The 17,375-nt window shown below is 48.6% G+C and overlaps 1 protein-coding gene across 7 annotated transcripts in view; it reads left to right on the forward strand.

Moving 5' to 3' along the window:
• The window catches only part of TRAK1 (trafficking kinesin protein 1), a gene marked incomplete at its 5' end in the record, with an annotated part of 168,484 nt that overhangs the window by 45,253 nt on the left and 105,856 nt on the right, over positions 1-17,375 (forward strand). For 4 of the 7 annotated variants that reach the window (XM_081073095.1, XM_081073096.1, XM_081073097.1 and 1 more), the window contains one exon: positions 15,729-15,819. In XM_081073095.1, coding sequence (XP_080929221.1) covers positions 15,729-15,819 — 91 coding nt within the window. Of the gene's footprint in view, positions 1-11,838; positions 12,136-15,728; positions 15,820-17,375 lie in introns of those variants that run through there. The other 3 variants (XM_081073106.1, XM_081073101.1, XM_081073094.1) reach the window with 1 other exon arrangement.

The following is a 17,375-nucleotide window of genomic DNA, read 5'->3' on the forward strand; positions in this document are numbered from 1 at the left end:
TAACTCCCCCTTATGCGGCGTTTTCTCAATGGTATGAGCAGATCTGTCATTTACTCAGCTTTCCTTAAGTGCTTAGGGTACAGTTTATCTTACTTGAGTGTAGTATCTCATTCAATCCTTACAACAGCCCCGCACTGTTAGGTGCTGTTACTACTTCCCATTTTATAGATGAGAAAACTGAGGCCTGTAGAGGTTAACCAACTTGCCCAACATCACGCAGTGACTGATAGTGACTGTGTCTTTCTGTTTCCGGAGGGGACATGAGCTTGCCGTGGAAGTGCTTCAGGAAATGCATTTGTGACTGTGTGGCCATGATGAGGAAATGTGCTCATATCCAGGCCATTTTAAAGTGTGGGTGGGTAGGATGATGCAGTGGTGCTCCCCAACCATCGAGAGGTGAGGGCTGGAGGGTTGTGTTGGAGGCCAGCCAGGGACCCAATAAGGAGAGGTAACAGGACTGTTAGGTGTGGTTCTCTGGGTGGGCATAGGGCATGGGATGGGATGCCGGTAAAGAGGAAATTCTACCGGAAATATTCGTATATTTGTATATGTCTCATTTTTATGAAAACAGAGACAGCATATTCCAGGCCCTGTTTTGTGACCTGCCCTTTTCCCACTCAGTCTATTCCAAGCATCTCTCCTTGGCTACCATGTGTTTCTTTGCGGTATCATTAGAAATGTTGCTGTGGTGAGATGTATACAGACCTGTTATTTGGATGGGCCATGCTTTATTTAATTGAAATCCACATTATTAGACATTTTTATTTTCCACTTTTTCTCTGTGATGCCAAGGTAAGAAAAGGAAAGTTAAATGTTCGTACACAGTGAGGGTTTTTCCTTAGCAAATAACCGGAGCAGTGGAGTTGCTTTTGTTGTATGCCCCTGAGAATGAGTGAGCTCAGTACCTGTATCCTTGTAGGCAGCACAGATTATAACTAGAAAAAAATGCCAGTTTGTAACAAGATAGTATCTCATACTTGTTTTAATTTTCCTTTCTTTGATTACTTGTGGGTTATGTCCTGAAAACTTTTATGACTGCATTTTCTTATTTTCCAATGCAAAATGGTCTTCATGGTTTCTTGGAATGCATTTATCATGAAATCCATGCTGTCTTGTCATCTTAACAAAATATTTTTTTCATGTAGGATTGCTCTTTTTTCTGTCACGACGTTTTCTTCTGAAAAGCTTCAACTCTATATATGTGGGAAGAGAAGAGTATAGTGAACTAAGCTGATGTTTTATCTTACACATTTCTTGCTGTGTTTGCTGTGTGCTGTGGTGTTAAACAGGCTTGGGTTTGACACCAGCCTCACCTCTGGGTTCTTGGCCTGTGGGTTCCTTCCAGTGCCAGTTTCCCGGTCAGCAGCCTGCGGAGGGCTATGATGTAGGCCAGCAGGCAGTTGGGAGTTCGGGGTTCTCACTCCTGGGGTAACGCATGCAGGCCTGGCCAGGCACAGGGTCACTGTGTGTTCATGGGGAGCCTGGAGTGCTTGTTCTTTGCTTTGTTGGAGTCATGATTTTTTAAAACCCAGATTCCTCCCAGGGAGTGAGTGCAGTAAAAGCCAGGCCCTACCGAGGGGTCATGTACAGAGAACTGTTCTCTTCCCCTCTCTTCTTCTCCCACCCTTGTCCCACATTCCTGGGCCTCTTTCTCATGCTGGTCATTACATTACCTTTATCCTAGAGTGTGACAGATCGGTGTGACAGCTCGGCAGCTGCTGCTCTTGGCTAGGTGAAGTTTATGCCTAATTTAGGCCTGCACATTGGAGGGCAGGCGAGACCTCATGTACTTGCCTTCTGCCTGGATCTCAGTCATCTTTCTCCCCATTTCTTGCTTCCCAGAGACCCCGTGGACCTTCAAAGTGATGACACATGCAGCGTGGGCTGCAGGGCTTCCTAATTTAGGACATCTGGCTTTTTTCAGGGGAAGCTTTCCTCTACAGAGCAAGAGCTTTGCAGCCTGGCATCTCAGAGATTTCCAACAAACCACCCACAGGGACTTGGGGGGGAGGTTACCACTCCTGTCACTTTCACCGGCCTTGGCCAGCCTCCAAAATTCCTCCCAGTGTCCTGGGAACGTGAACGGAGCTCTGGTGCATTTTCGGAGTTTCTGACTGGGGTTTGAAGTAGAGCAGGGAATGTGCAGCCGGGGACCCTGTACTGAGAACTGCCTCTGTCCTGCCTGCCACCGCCAGGCTGGCCTCATCCTCCCTGGCTGGCAGGATGAAGTACCCAAAGGCTACTCTGTCCTGCGTTGGCCTGGGAGCCCAGAGCACCCCCGTCGGCCTGGCGTGCTGGAAACCCCTGTGCAGAGTAACGTACTCTGGTTACCATTACTAGGCTGGCCAGGGAGTGCTGTTCCTCTGGGACTGACAGCCACACTTTGAATGTCTTACCAAGCTTTTGAGGTCTCTCAGGTGACACATGTCTGCGCTGGGCTTGGGCCAGCTGGTCTCACTGAATTCGCTTTGTGCTGGAAGGCACAGGAAGGTTCCGCTGCGGACGAAAGAGGAGAGGCAGCCTGGGCTCTTTTGGCAGGAGAGGGAGCTATTTATGGTGTGTTATAAATCTGCTGCCACCGGCTAGAGAGACGGGCGACCGTTACGTAAGGCTGTCAGAGCACGCTGCCTTTTTATGCTGTTTTCCTGATTCTAGGAGACAGGGATGGGCTTACAAGAAGGTAGCATGCCTGTTGCAGCAGAATTATTTTTGGAAACTGGGGAATTTGTTCACATGACAATAATGTTCATTCATGAGACCTGATTGGTGAAATGGATTTGTCTTCTCTTCATAGACATTTACCGGGGCCAGTGTGTGTGTCAGTGGGTTTGCTTCTGGACTTAGCAGGGTTTAGGAAAGAGAAGGCTGAGTTATGGGACTAACCTGGGTTGGAGTCATTTTTCTCCAGTTGCCTTGAATTATGGAATTTTCTTTCAGTGATTTTTGATTTTTTTTTAAACTATTTTGGGGGATTCACGTTCTTCAGACCCAGAGAACAGTATAGCCTTAAAATGGCATTTATTTCGTGTGTGTGTGTGTGTGTGTGTGTGTGTGTGTGTGTGTTTTCGTGTGGGAAAGTGAGCAAGGGAGGACAGACACATGATAGGCGCAGAGTGCAGCCCCTGTTCCACGCCTTAAGTCATTTTAGGGGAAACCGTGACAGCGTCTGCCTGCAGTTGCCAGCTGACCTAACTTCACCTTTTCACAGGACCCTGGGGAGGCTCATAGGAGCTCACAAGAGGCCCTGACAGTTGTCCTTTAGATTATATGGTGTCTTTTTTCCTGTGCCTTTCATTACTCCAATGTAGCTCTGACTTTCTGGCAGTAGTGGCTGATTTTGACCCCCCCCCCAAATATTCTTGTTCTGTGGGTGATCTCGCATGCCCTCTCCCAAGATGCTTCTTCCCTTTGCAGTGATGCCTAGCAATACTTACAATTTTCTGAGAAAAGAAGAAATGTTTCCCAGTCCTGCTTCTATCATTAGCTGAGAGAAAACTTTGAGCCAGCCACTTAACCTTCCCTCACCCCTGCCTCACAAAATGAGAATGGTTCTACTGAGCTGTAGCGCAGAGCTGCTTTTACAGAACACATGGCATCAGGCCTATGAAAGCCCGTAGGGAGCTGTATCGTCCTGCAGGGCCACTGGCTGCTTCTTGGCGGCCTTGCTCTTTCTCCCACCTGGCACCATCGCTGCAAAACTGCAACTCATCTTCTCATCCTCCAGCTGTTCAACTTTTCCAGGCTATTTTCCACTACTTAGCCACTTGTTCAGTTATTTAAAGAGCTGGCCTGGAAGGATGAGACTGCCAGAAAGGTCAGATGAGGTAGGAGAGCGATAAGATGGAGAAAGGGAGGAGCAGACCTGCAGGCCGCCCAGCATCTGCCTAGCAGCCCAGCAGGGCCCCGGAGGTCAGCCCCCATCTTTGGGATGGCTGGCGGGGGTGGGGGGGGTGCGTATTTTTTCTGTGGACTTGAGAGGTCGTAGTGGGGTCTTTGTTTTGAGTTCCTTTGCCCCTGTTAGAGCAAGAGGATTGTTTTGAGAGGCAGTGGACAAGTGTAGGAGAATGGTCAGTGGGCAGGGATCCTCTGGACTGTCTGATTCGCCAATGGACTGTGAGCAGCTCTAAGTACAGTATTACTCACAGCCGTCTTTGGAGCCTTTTAAATCTAGGTTTAAATCCTGGGTAAGTTATTTAATCTCTCTGAGCCTGTGTCCTGTAGCTGGTGAGCCTTAAGCAAGGTCATGCCTGTAGATTACTAAGCCTAGTGCCAGGCCTGTAGCTCATTTTACAATTACAGCAGGGCTGGGGCTGTCTGCACTTCAATAAGGCACAGGTAGGTCTCGTCACCTTCTAAGCAGGCAACCATTTGCTCAGAGAAGTAGCTGAAAGACGGCAAGACAAAGACCCGCCTCGGCCAGAGAGCGGGGCGACCCCAGTGCTGCTTGTACCTTGGTCAAGATGCTTCAGGAGCAAGTGTCAGCCTTGAACAAGTGTCAGGGTCATCGAGTGTGCACCCTGATTCCCACTGGCTCTTTTCCCGTAGGTCCCACCCACAACCTGCAGGTTACCTGGCCTCATGTGATTATTCCTGAAATAGAAAGAATGTGGGGAAGATGTACCTCCATTGTCTGTTCAGGTGCTAAATGCTGATGTTCCCTAGAGCAGCTCTTAAGACTTTTGATTCAGTCTCAGGACCGTGTCCTAGGCCTGACAGGCCATCTGCTTTCCCTGTCTGCCTCTGTCAGCAACTTGACAACCGGTTGGCGATACCCACATTTTATAGATGAGTGACCAAGAGCTGCAGTCAGTAGGTGGAGGCTGAGCTGGAATAAACCTCTTCCTCTGGGGCCGAAATGGTGTGGGTGGATGTGGGCTGCTCTGGTCTGTCTTATCACTAGGCTTGTGGCCACATGTGGCTCCTGAGGCAAACTGTGTCTTCAGACCCAACGACCGTTGTAGGAGGCAAAATTCAGATGTCATTCTGTCAAGATTCCTGTCCCCTGGTTAACCAGTCAAGCACTTGTCTAGGTACTGCTCCACGGGACTTTGCATATGGGATTAAGGTTATTGATTACACGACTTGAAGATAGGGCAATTAGCCTGGATTATCTGAGTGGACGCACACGAGCCCTTAAAAACAGAAAAGGAAGACAGACGAGGAGGCTCGACAGCTGTGGCAGGAGGAGAAGCTAGGTGCCAAGTGGGAGCAGGATGTGACAGGCCACCACTCAGCTGTGGGGGTCACATGCGGGGAGTGGGGAGAGGCTTAGGGAGCTCAGGGAAAGCCTCTGGGAACAAAGACCAGCCCTGCAAGGAAACGGGATCTCAGTCCTGCAACCACCAGAAACAGATTTTGGCCCACAACCTGAATGAGCCCAAGTACAGGTCCTTCCAGAGTTCCAGGGAGGAGCAGCACGTCCTGCTGATGCCCGAACTGGAGCCCAGCGAGGCCCCTGTCAGTCTGCTAACCAGTCGAGCTGTGGACAACATGGGTGTTATTTCAAGCCAGTAAATTGGTGACAGTTTGTCACAGCAGCGATAGAGGACTGATATAATCCTCTTTCATCAGCTTGTCCCTTTTTGAAAACGTTTGCTGGACTTGGACCTGTGTGTTCAGAATTGCTGACCTGTGACAGTAAGTCCCAGTCCGTAAATTTATTGGATGCCACCACTCCATGCATTTAAGGAACCCTTGAAAGCTCAGGCACCTGTCTGGTCGTGGAGGGGATACCCAGCACTGCCGTCTGCTTGTCACCTGTTGGGCTTGGTTCTGGTTTTCTCCTGACAACCTCTGAGTGTGTCATGAAGGCAGCTCTTTTTTTTCGCCAGTGGGAAATAGGTGACATGTGTTCATACGGGGTAGCAGTATTTGTGCGGTATCACTTGGCTTTCCTGCCAGAGGTCACCAGCATGTGGGTGGGAGGGGTACATGCTAATAGCACTAGGGGTGTAGGGGGAGGGCCGACAGGAGACAGAAGCCCTCCCTCAGTTCTCCCCGCCCCTGCTTTTGGGGTTCCTGGCATGGTTTAGCTGCAAGGCACTGGCTTGTTGATGCTGGCTCAGTCCCTTCCTTGTCCAAATGAGGCAGCCCCGCCCAGAGGAGTGACACCTCAATGTCACACAGCTCTTTGGGGTTTCGTTCCGGTTCCGAGCCACAGAAATCCCATGCTGGAGGGGGAGAGCTTAGGAACTTGCACACGTGTACTATGTTAGCAAAGTGAAGTTCAGCAGCAAACTGGAATGAGCTTGAGCAGCTTGTCTAGTACTCTGTCAGAGGGAGGCAGGAGACCCGGGGCAAGGACCCCAGGCACCAGGCAGGAGGCTTCTCTCACCTGAATGCAAAGCTGCCTCCCTGTGTACTTTCTCCTCCTTCTCTTCCTGGTACCTCTTTTGCTGAAAATGGACCCAGTTGCAGAATTTCTCACTCCTCTGCTAAGAAAAATCCCTCCTTCCTGCAGGCTCCCCAGCAGAATTCACAAAGTGAAACAGAGGCTCTTTCATCGCTCAGGGCCATCCACCCTCACTTTGCCTGGGCCTCGTTTGTTTCCTCTGCCTGAAAGGAGCCTTTTGCTTGGTGTGCCAGGGTTTGCTGGAGCCAGAGAGTGTGTCCAGGGCTACGGCTGCTTTGTTCCTCAGCCCGTGTGGAGCTTCAGAAAGGCCTGGGAACATTAGAGTGAGGGAAGGAGAGACAGGACAAGTAGCCAAGTTCCAAGGATCGTTTTCGCATTGGGGTCCCATCACTTGTCTCAGTTCAGACCTGGAGTCCCCCTTTTGCTGGCTCTGTGACCTTTGGAGAATTACTGAACCTCTCTGAGCATTTTTCTTCCTCAGCTGTAAAATGGGGCTGGTAACTAACCAGCTGAGAGGGAAGCGGTGGCAGGGGGTATGAGAGCTTCCAAAGCACTCGAGACAGACTTATGGCTTCAGGAGATCCTCAAAGTCATTGATCAAATCCCTTGTTTCATTCATTATTGTTTGTTTTGCAGATATTTACTTAGTACCCCACAGGTGCCAGGACCAGCCCATGCCTCCAAGGAGCTCACACCTTGTGGGATAGATGAGTCCTGGACAAGTGCTGATGAAGGCATGCGGGTTGTGTTACATACAGAGGCTTGTGCCAAAGTGTACTCTGTGAAATAATGCCATGTGACTAGGTATTGTGTGGAGAAAGGTTTCACAGTGAAATAGGTCTGGAAATGCTGGCTGGTATAGGGATATCATGGTAGAACCAAGAAAGGGGCCTGCTTCCAAGAATCTGGAAATTATAGTGTCACTGACAATGATGATTTTGAGATGCGATAGGTACCTGGGACAGAGGTAAGTGCGCATGTGGATTATCTCATTTTATAGACTCCAGTGGTTGGGACGTGCCTGGTCTTTTTTGTACTGATAGAAATGTAGGTTGCCTCTCACTTGATTTTAATGGGCTAGAGATTGGTCTTTTCGTTTCCAGAGGGACTTCTCAGTACAGTGGAATATTAGCCTTAAAAAGGAACGAAATTCTGACTGATGCTACATCATGGCTGAGTAAAAGGAGCCAGCCACAAAAAAGACACATATAGTATGATTCATCTTAGGTACTTGGAGTAGTGAAGTCATAGAGATAGAAAGTAGGCTGGTGGTTTCCAGGGGCTGTCAGAAGAGGGAAATGGGGAGTTGTAGGTTACTGGGTACAGAGTTTCAGGTCTGCAAAATGAAAAGAATCGTGGAGACGGGTTACATGTCAACGTGAATGTACTTAATAATACTACAGAGATATACACTACAGATGGTACATGTTATGTTACATGTTTTTTCCCCCCACAATAAAACGCAACTACTACTTTGACCAGAAAGAAGTCATGAGAATTAAAATTCACAAATCATGGGACGTGACGTACTTTGTGTGGTATGCGTCTGAATGCACACACTTATGTACTTCATTATTTTAACTGGGGTTTGAGATGAGAAAGTAGATTGGAGTAGTTCTAGTCTAATTTTAAAAGGTGGGGGTGGGGGGCTCTCAAGCTTTCGAAGGCTTTGCCAGTTGTTGCAGATACAAAAGTGTACTTTGGACTTCAAGACGGTTGCTTGCGTTCCCTTTTGTATCCTGAGCAAGCATTTGCTGATGTCTCCAAAATTTGTTTTTTTAGAAAATATTTATACTTCCTTGAACAATTCATTTTATAACAGTATGTTTCTGGGTTAAGTGTATGGCAACTATAAATTGAAGCAAAGGAACTAAGAAGGAAGACTGTAGTGTTTTAGGGCTAGTGATCAGTATTTAGGCCAACTCCATCTTCTAGACAATGAGTGTGTAAATTGATTAATCCATGCTTGAAGTTTTCTTTAAGAAATCTTTACATTTTAGACCCTTGTTTAAAAAAAAAAAAACAAAAAAAAACCCTACCACTTCGATTTGAATGGACTCTTCCTAGTTTTCAGTAGAATAATGACATTTTGCAAGGGGAGAAAGTATTTCAAACTTCTGCATAAGGGTCACGTAGAATGTGTCTAAGTACAGATTAAAGAAGGTTTGAGTAACAAACAAATGAGAAACAAAAACTCATAGACACAGACAATAATTTAGTGGTTACCAGAGGGTAAGGGGGTGGGGGGTGGGAGATGAGGGTAAGGGGGATCAAATATATGGTGATGGAAGGAGAACTGACTCTGGGTGGTGAACACACAATGGGATTTATAGATGATGTCATACAGAATTGTACACCTGAAACCTATGTAATTTTACTAACAATTGTCACCCCAATAAATTAAAAATAAAAGAAGCTCTGAGTGAAGGTTCAGTCTGTTAATGGGTTTTAAAACCCTTTGAAGTCTATGCTTATGATCGGCCATCTCTCCGTGTCAGCCATCTTTCCATATTGATAAATTCATGCCTGTTCTGAACATCCTTTTTACAGCGGCACAGTTGACCTCTCTGTGGCTGCAGCATAACTGACTCGATCCTGTCAGTTGTACGTTAGGTGGTTCTTTGCATTTCACTGTGATAAGCATCCTTGGCTCATGCATCCCGGTATTTAGGCCAAAGGACCACATACATGTAGCCAGGCTGTCCTGAATATATTACCTCCCCCACCCCAAGTACTGCATAAAACCGCGAGCTTCTTGAAACGTGCCAAATTGAGCCTTGCTACAGTTTTTAAATCTTTGTCAGTCTGATACAGAGATCTTTTTGATCACTCTTAAGGTTCCTTAACGTGTTTGGTGTTTGTGTATTTTTTTTGGTCACTCTTCAGATTTTTTTGGTCATTACTGTGGTTCCTTAAAATGTTCGGTGTTGTGTATTTCCTTTTCGGGGAGGAGAATGGTAGAAAAATCTTTTGCTGAAGTAATTTTGATGAGAAAAACATCTTTATATCTGTTGCCCATTGTTTCTCCCCTTTTGGGCTGTTTGCTCCAGGTTCTGAGTCATGTACATTATTTGGACATTAATTCTAAGTATTGCTGTTTGAATTTCCTTGCCATTTTTACTTTAGCGTGTCTTCTTCACCTGTGTATTCTGTATGTTGATCTGTTCATTAGAGAGAACCTGTAAGGTGTGATCAGCATACCCGAAGCTCCTTGGGAGTGTGGGGTCTTTACGTTTCTGCATATCCGACGGTGTCTTTTTGTTGTCCTTGCACGGAACAATAGCTTAATTGGTTAGGTTCTCTTCTGGAGGTCGTCCAGTACAGGCCTCTGCTGCCCACAATGTTTTTTCTGCTTGGAAATTCTCGGCTCCCCCTGCCCCCCTGCACCCCAGGTGGCTTAGCCATTTGTCTGTAGTTCAATCACTGACTAGGTGTTCCGGTCCTATTTTATCTCTGGATACCTTGCACTTTCACCACCCATATACAAGCTCCCTCACCCCCTTCCCGTCTTATATTTATGTGTCCATTTTATTGAGGGCAGGAAGTGCATCAAGCAGGCTGAATTCATGTATAATAGGAACGCTTGGTGTAGTTTGGTAAATAACCTCTTGCTGAGGGAAAATGTTACAGACTCGGGGCTGTAGTTTTCTTCCAGAATTTAACTACACCATATAGGGTAAAATGTCTGTTAATGTCCCCCTCTTTTTGTTTCTTTCTTATTAAAAAAAAAAAGAGAACGATAAAGGCATCCTGTACTAAAGAAGTAATTCTCAAACTTTCTTGGTCCCAGGACACTTTAAACATTATTGAGGATCCCAAAGAGCTTCTTTTTGTTCACATGTTTTATATTGATTCTCATATAATGTATGAAATTTTTCCCCTTTCTTCCGCCTCCCCCTCCCCAGTCTGGTTCAAGCCGTTGTTTCTCAGTCTAGTTGTGTAGGACACAGCTGCCTGACCCATATTGGTATTGTGAGCCTTTCACTACCCCCAGCTGAGGCAGTCGGTCACCGGTTGGCCGCTCACAGCAGCTCACGGCAGCTCTCACCGGCTGCCGGCCATTCACGCTGACCTCCGGCTGCTCATGGCAGCCCAGCTCCAGGGAGAGCTGTTGTTCACAACCTTAGTTGTAGAGGGAGCAGCTCACTGGCCCATGTGGGAATCAAACCTGCGACCTCAGCATTAGGAGCCTGGCGCTCCAACCACCTGAGCCACCAGGCCGGCCCGAATGAAATATTAATAGAAGTACCCAGTCCATTAATTGGCCCTCAGAACAAGGGCATCAACACCCATGATGTAGTGTCTGGAAAACTCTATTGTACATCCATGAGAGAATAAAAGTACCTTAGAAGATCATTTTGACCCCATGGACCCTTTAATCTGGTCTCAGGGAACCTCAGGGGTTCTCAGGCTGCAATCCGGAGAACCATTGTGCTAAAGAATGTTTCTCAGGCTTCCTGCCTTGTCCATTAGCTCGCATTTGACATTTTTACTGTGTGTATGTGTTCGGGTGTACACACACATACGTGTGGTGTGTGTGGAGGTGGGCTGGGAGGAGAGGGGCCACTGCTGAATGAAAGGTTAACTTCTAAGGCAGTAGTGCTCTCCTGAAATGTGGGGGAACATCCCTGCGTGGAGGTTTGCTATTACTAGAGCCGAGCGGAGTTCTCAGTAGCCTCTGCCGTATACCATCTCCATTCCAGCGATCATCTTTTAGTCCAGTCAGATTTTAAGTGGGGGTGTGAATTGCCCAGTTAGGCTGATGTTGTTGGAGTGGCCCCTGGAGAGAGCTTGAGCTGTTGGGCCCTGGGAGCTTAACCTGCTGTCTTTGGATTCCCCAGAGCCTAGGAACGGGCTGATTTTCCTGAAACTGCATTATGGGTTTTTTGGAATAAGGTCTCTAGTTGTCATCATATTCTGAAAGGAGTCAGTCCCCTAATTTCCCTCCCTAGCTTAAGGTAGGGGCATGCCTTACAGTTCCTGGTGAGTTGAGAACGGGGCCTGGTTGAAAGCGTTTAAGAGAAATATTGTATCCTGCATAATTCAACATGTAAATAAAATGTATTTGAGTCCTGTAGAAATAGGTCGGTGTGTGTCTTCCACAACAGAATGCACACGCATAGCTCTTCTCACACTTGGTGTGGCTCCCCGGTGTCCTGGATGTCCTTATTTCAGGGTCGGTGTCATCATTTTAGCCGTGGTCCAGTTTATTTGCTTAGCGTTGCCTCAAGACTGGTTTCAAGACAGTGAATGACGCCATGTGCTCCATATTGTTTTCTGTACTGGTACCTGATTATGTGAATGGAACTGCAGTCCTTTTATTGAAACTGAGGCATTTAATGGACGATACCTTGGCTTGAAGGAAGCAGTTTTCAGGATTTGCAGCCTGCGCCCACATCCTTTTGGGAACCTTCTTTTCTAAAGATTTTGTCCATTTTTTCCAGACTCTTAAGTAACTGTGTGCCTCTCTCTGGACTGTCCCACAGATTCCCGGTAAGGAGCCCCCGCCGGTGTGCCAGACCTCCCAGGGGCCATCCGCCCGACTGCACCAGACTCCGGCAGCGGGGCCTCTGATGGCACTGGGCACCTCCCCGTGAAACTTGCCAAGCTGGACGCCACAGCTCTGCACGACGTCACTTTGGCCAACTCTGTGCCCCCTTCGGAGGCGTGCAACCATGCAGTCCTAGCCTGCAGCCCGGGCATTCCTGAGGAGCTCTATGTCAGCGAGGCTGTGGAAGATGGTCCCAGCTGCAGAGGGTACCGGGACGCCTGCACCATCACCGGTATGGGGGCCTTTCCCTGCCGAGGAGGGCGGGCCGGAGGCCTGGGGAAGGATGCGGCCACAGGGGTGGGTCTGGGGAAGCAATGTGGGAGTCTGCGCTGTGGGAGCGTGGACCCGCCATCCTACACCGACTGGTCTGAGATGAAGACAGGACCTCATAGAATTGTCGTGAAGGTTAAAGACGGGAATATCGAACCTGGGGAGTGCACACGGAGCACTCGGTGTAGAGTGGCCCTTGCCCCTTCTCTCTGAGGCTCAGTCTCTTCAGGCAGAAGACAGGTGTCATGGGAATAAGGCACAGTGGCATTGGGGGATGCAAAAACAGAAACACACGTAGTGCCCTTCTTCACTGTTATGATTTGTACAGACATCGGTTCTTGCAGTTGCCCGTGTCAGTCACACCTTCCAGTGTCCCAGGAACAGGGTTAATCACCTCCCAATGCGCTGGCAACTTCTGCTGTTCAGGCTCATGCGGCCAGAGCTCTTGCTTCTTTCCTTTCTCCAAGGGTCACTGACACCGGAGCTTGGAGCCAGCACGAGAGAGGGCTCTGAGCGGAAATGGAGCAGGAGGGTGCGCGTAACAGCAGGGAGGGGCATCATTATAGTTAAATCCAGTTGCATCTGTATTGAAATTCACCGTAGTTCTCATTTTTGTCTGCAGTGTTTGCTTTTGTCCTCCTGTTTGAAATAATGCCTAATGGCAGTTTAAACAACACTTCTTTGCTTCCAGTAGCTTTTCATTGTGCAGTCTCATCAGTTAAGTAAGCATGGAGGAGCCCCTGTGTGTCGGGACTTTCCTGAGTACAGAGGGGCCAGAGATGGCCTGGATCCCAGCCTGTGTGCCCAGCCTGTGTAAGCAGCTGAGCTCCCGGTCCCACGAGCTACCCTCCCTCCGTTTATGCACTAATCCCCAGCCCTGCCTGCTGGCTCACTGAAGGACACGGTTCCAACATTTCCCCTTGCTCATGGATCTTTCCTATGAGCACAAAAACATGCTATGATCTCTCTCAGTCCTTAAGAAGAAGCCTTCTTGGCCCCACTTTCCTTACAGCGAATGCCTGTGTCTCTGTTCTTCAGTCTTCTGACTTGATTTCTTTCTCCTGTTGTCTCCTGCGTCCAGTGCAAGCAGGCTGGTGATTCCACCGTTCTTCCAGCACTGATGGCCTTGTTCAGCCCAGGGGTCTGTCCTCAGCTTTCATCTTCTTGCCTTTTCAGCAGGGGGACCCAGCCGACCACACTCTTCTCCTGGAAGAGGGTCCTCCCTTGGCTTCGGGTCCCTACTCTCCTGGTTCTTCCATCTTGCTGGCTGCCCCCCCCCCCCCCGCCCAGGCCTGCAGATGCTGGAGTGTCCAGAGCTCAGCCCTTCCAGCCCCTGGCTCCTTGTACACCCATGCCCAAAGTGATCTCACCCAGTCTCCAGGCTTTAAAACCTGCCTTAAAACTGACCCCTCTCCCTTTCCTGTTCTCACACTGAAGGCCGGACATAGCGGTCTGACTCCACACACAGCATTTTCACTAGGGTGCCGAAAGGCACCTCCAACTCACGCAGCCAAGAAATGGATTCCTGATTTCCACCACCACCTGCTTTCCCTGTGTTTATACATGGTACTTTGCACCTTCCAATTGTCCAGGCCCAAAACCCGGGAGGTACCCAGGACCTCTGTATTTCTTCCACACCCCAGTTTGCTGGGATGTCTTTGACTCTCTCTCCACAGTGTGTCGTCTGGAATTGGACTGTTTCTCACCAGCCCCACAGCAGCTACCCTGGTCCCAGCCACCTTCTTCTCATGCCTGGATATTGCCTGGGGCTCCCGCTCCCCCCACTCCACCCCTGCCTCTGTGCAATCCATTCTCCACCCAGCCCTGAGAGAGCCTTTCTAAATACAAAGTCAGGTAGTTTAACTCTCCTGCTCCAAGCTTCCAGCGGGCTTCCATCTGCCGGTGGCTGTGAGGGTTGAGGTGATGGGGCCCCCCCTGCCCTCCGGCCTGTCTCCTCTGTGTCTGCTCCATGCCAGGCACACCGGCCTTCTTGCTAGCCCTTGGACACACGGGAGGCTCCTTCCTCAGGGCCCTTGTTCGCGTGGGTGCCCAGTACCTGGATCACCTTAAACCCCGATGTCCTCGTGATCTCCTCGTTACTTTCTCCAAACAGCGTTTCGTTAGACATGGCGTCCCCCTTCCTTTCCCCACTCCCTTTCCCACTTTATATTTCTCCCCAGGCTTAGCCATGAGTTACCGTGTGTTTGTTTCTACTTTGTCTGCCACATTTGCAGTAGAACGTCCACTTCCCCAGGGCAAGGGCTTTGTGTGTCCCTGAATCCCAATGACTGAAACAGTGTCTGTGTGTGCCCAGTGCCCAGGAAACATTTGCCAGCTGAATAAATGGTGTTATTTAATTATTACTGCATCCGCACCAAGTGGGGACTGTTGTCCTCATTTTACAGGTAGAGACTAAATCATGAAAGGTTCAGCATCCTGCCTAAGGTGCCTGAGCTCTGAGGGGTGAGACTCACATCCAGCTCGTGACCCCAGCGCACGTGTTCTTTGCCACTCAGCAGTCCAACCCAGATGGGGAGACAGATGAGCAAATGGATATTGGTTGTGCACTGTGGTTAGTGCAGTGATAAGCACAGACACACAGGAGTGCTCCAAGGAGGGTGCCTGGCTAAGCCTTGGAGGGGAAAGGACGAGGAAGGCCAGGAGGGCTTCCTGGAGGAGGCAGTGTCTCCATTGCTTCTTCATTTGTCTAAACATGTGAACTAATCCCTGGGATTACTGTGGCGTCTGTGCCCGTGAAATCCAGGAAACATCCAGCCTATGAAAGCAGTTTTACTTTCTTTGAACGTGACAACCGAGGGCAAAGAAATGGCAGCGTGCAGTGCTGAAACCTCAAACCCTATAGAACTGGAGGTTCTCTGCTGGGGTGTCTGTGGCAAGCACTGTAGGACAGCTGAGAAACAGAGCTCAATGCGGTCATGTTTGGCAGTGGCTTGGTAAACAGGAGGGTGAACACAGGCAGTGTTACACGGTTAAGGTGCTGGGCAGCCGGACAATACAGACCACGCTCAGGTTAGAGTCTCCTTAGATGCTCACTGACAGGAAGACAAAATGAAAAAAACATTCTTGGAGAGACCTGCAGTATCCCCAAGCATGCATATGGGGGCCCCCCAAGGGCTTTGGCAAGTTCTGTCCTGGGAGACTACTTGGCCTCCGGCCTCCAATAAATGCACTCCGCCCCCTGTTCCCGGCGAGTGCTGAGTTTAACAGCAGACTTTTGTTTCTCTTTAAGTTTTAGGCAAAGCCAAATGCCCATTACAAAGCCCTGCTCCCGCTACCCCCAACCTGGGGATATCACATTTTCGGGTGTGTCATTTTCTGTTTGGGGCGGTTTTACAAGATGTACCAAGAGGGCGCCCAGGCTGCCTGGAGTTACGTAATCCATTGTGTGTCCAGGGCAGCTCACAATCTTAGGATTTGTCCCGACAAGAAAGCTCAGAAAAGTGCTGAGGAAGGTGTGGGACGGTGGCTGTGCTGGGCTCTCAGGGAGAAGAAGCTCTTCTCTCTCTGGATTGCCTCTGGAGTTTATTTCTGCCCATGGCATTGGTGCTTCAATTCAGGCAGCCCGTGGGGGCCCAGCCTCTGCCAGAGCTGTGCCGAGGCAAGCACATTCGGACAAACTCTTGTGGTAAGTGTGTTTGCCTGTTTGGCTGCTGTTGTTTTTTTTTTCTTTGTGATGTGGCTGGAAAGGAGAAAAGACCACAGGGGATGTCATTTATCTCCTGTTCAGTTCTACTTGCTAGGCTGTCCATGGACATGTGGTCGGGAAATTTCAATATGAATCGTTGACAGGCTGCTCACCCCTTGTCCCCTCATCCAGGCTCAGAGGAGGCAAGTGACACGGCCCTGAGCAGCAGGTCTGTATTGGCACCAGGTCTGCTGGACTCCCACCACCTTTCCCTTCGCAATTCTTTGTAACGACTAACAGCATCGTTAAGGCCCCGTCTGGCCTCTTCAACTCTGCGATTTTCCTAATCCTGGGCCTTTATCCCGGTTTCTTGGAACATCGCCTGGTGTCTGGGTCAGGAAGGAGGTTTTCAAAAGGTGAAGACAATGTCTCCTTCCCCGCTTCCCTCTTGCCTGCCCTCAGTTTCTTTCTGTTTTCCTTGCTAAATGTGCTTTGCCCTGTACCTCTGACCCACACCCCAGTGATGGAAAGCTTGCTAATCAGTTCTGTTCTGGCTTGTTTCTCCTCGCTTCCTCTGAGCCGGTCAGAATCTGACTGTTGATGACCCACCTGGTTTTTGTCCTGTCAATACACTGTTACCCCAGAGCTGTCTGGGCCACCAAACAGTGAATTGCTGGGAGGTGTGAGCTCCTCTTGTCCCGACCCAGTTAGTTTCCCGTGTCAAGACATACGAGACTATGGGAGAGAGATGATGATGGAAATGTAGTGAATGTGTGTCTTTGCGTGTGTGGCTGCAGGCTTAGCCCAGAATTCTGTTCAGCTGGCATTGTTCATGGCCAGCTTTGGCTGGGATCCATTGAGGACAACTGACCTTGCCCCCAGGGCCTTGGAGGTGGGCAGAGGTGTGAATGACTACAGGTGACTCGGAGGAGAAGGGCTCCAAGTACACATCCAGCAGCAGTCCTGCCTGGCACCCTCTTCTTCATAGGGGCACCATTTAGGATTTATTCCTTTTCTCTCACTAAGTAAAGCCATCAAACTTGAGGCTTTATTGTCTGAAAACATGCTCCAATAAAATATGATGGTCTTCTTTTGTAAGTTAAATTTAAGGCCTTATCGATTCCTGCCTAGTATAATTTTTTTTTCTTTTAGTGGAAATTGTAATTAAAAAAAATGTATTACATTTATTGGGGTGACACTGGTTAGTAAAATCACATAGGTTTCAAATGTACCTTTCTATACTACACTGTCTATATATTGCATTGTGTTCACCACCCAGAGTCATAGTATACAATTTTTAATGTGTGTTCCATTGAAAATTTATCATCGAATTGGTATTCACTTGGCTAAATGAAACAGAAAAGCATGGACAGTAAAATAATCCCTTCTTTCACAGAGTGAGAAGATGTGAATTAGAATCTAGGACGTTATAATCTTTTTTTCTAAATTTGTAACTTAAGAAATGTTTTTGCTCCCTCTCTTACTGGAATGTCCCCTATTTAACTGTTGATTTGTTTTTGCAGTTATAATGTGGGAGGGCGTCCCTATTATGCTGA

Source organism: Rhinolophus hipposideros (assembly GCF_964194185.1).
Source record: "Rhinolophus hipposideros genome assembly, chromosome: 14".
In the NCBI taxonomy this organism is placed as follows: Eukaryota; Metazoa; Chordata; class Mammalia; order Chiroptera; family Rhinolophidae; genus Rhinolophus; species Rhinolophus hipposideros.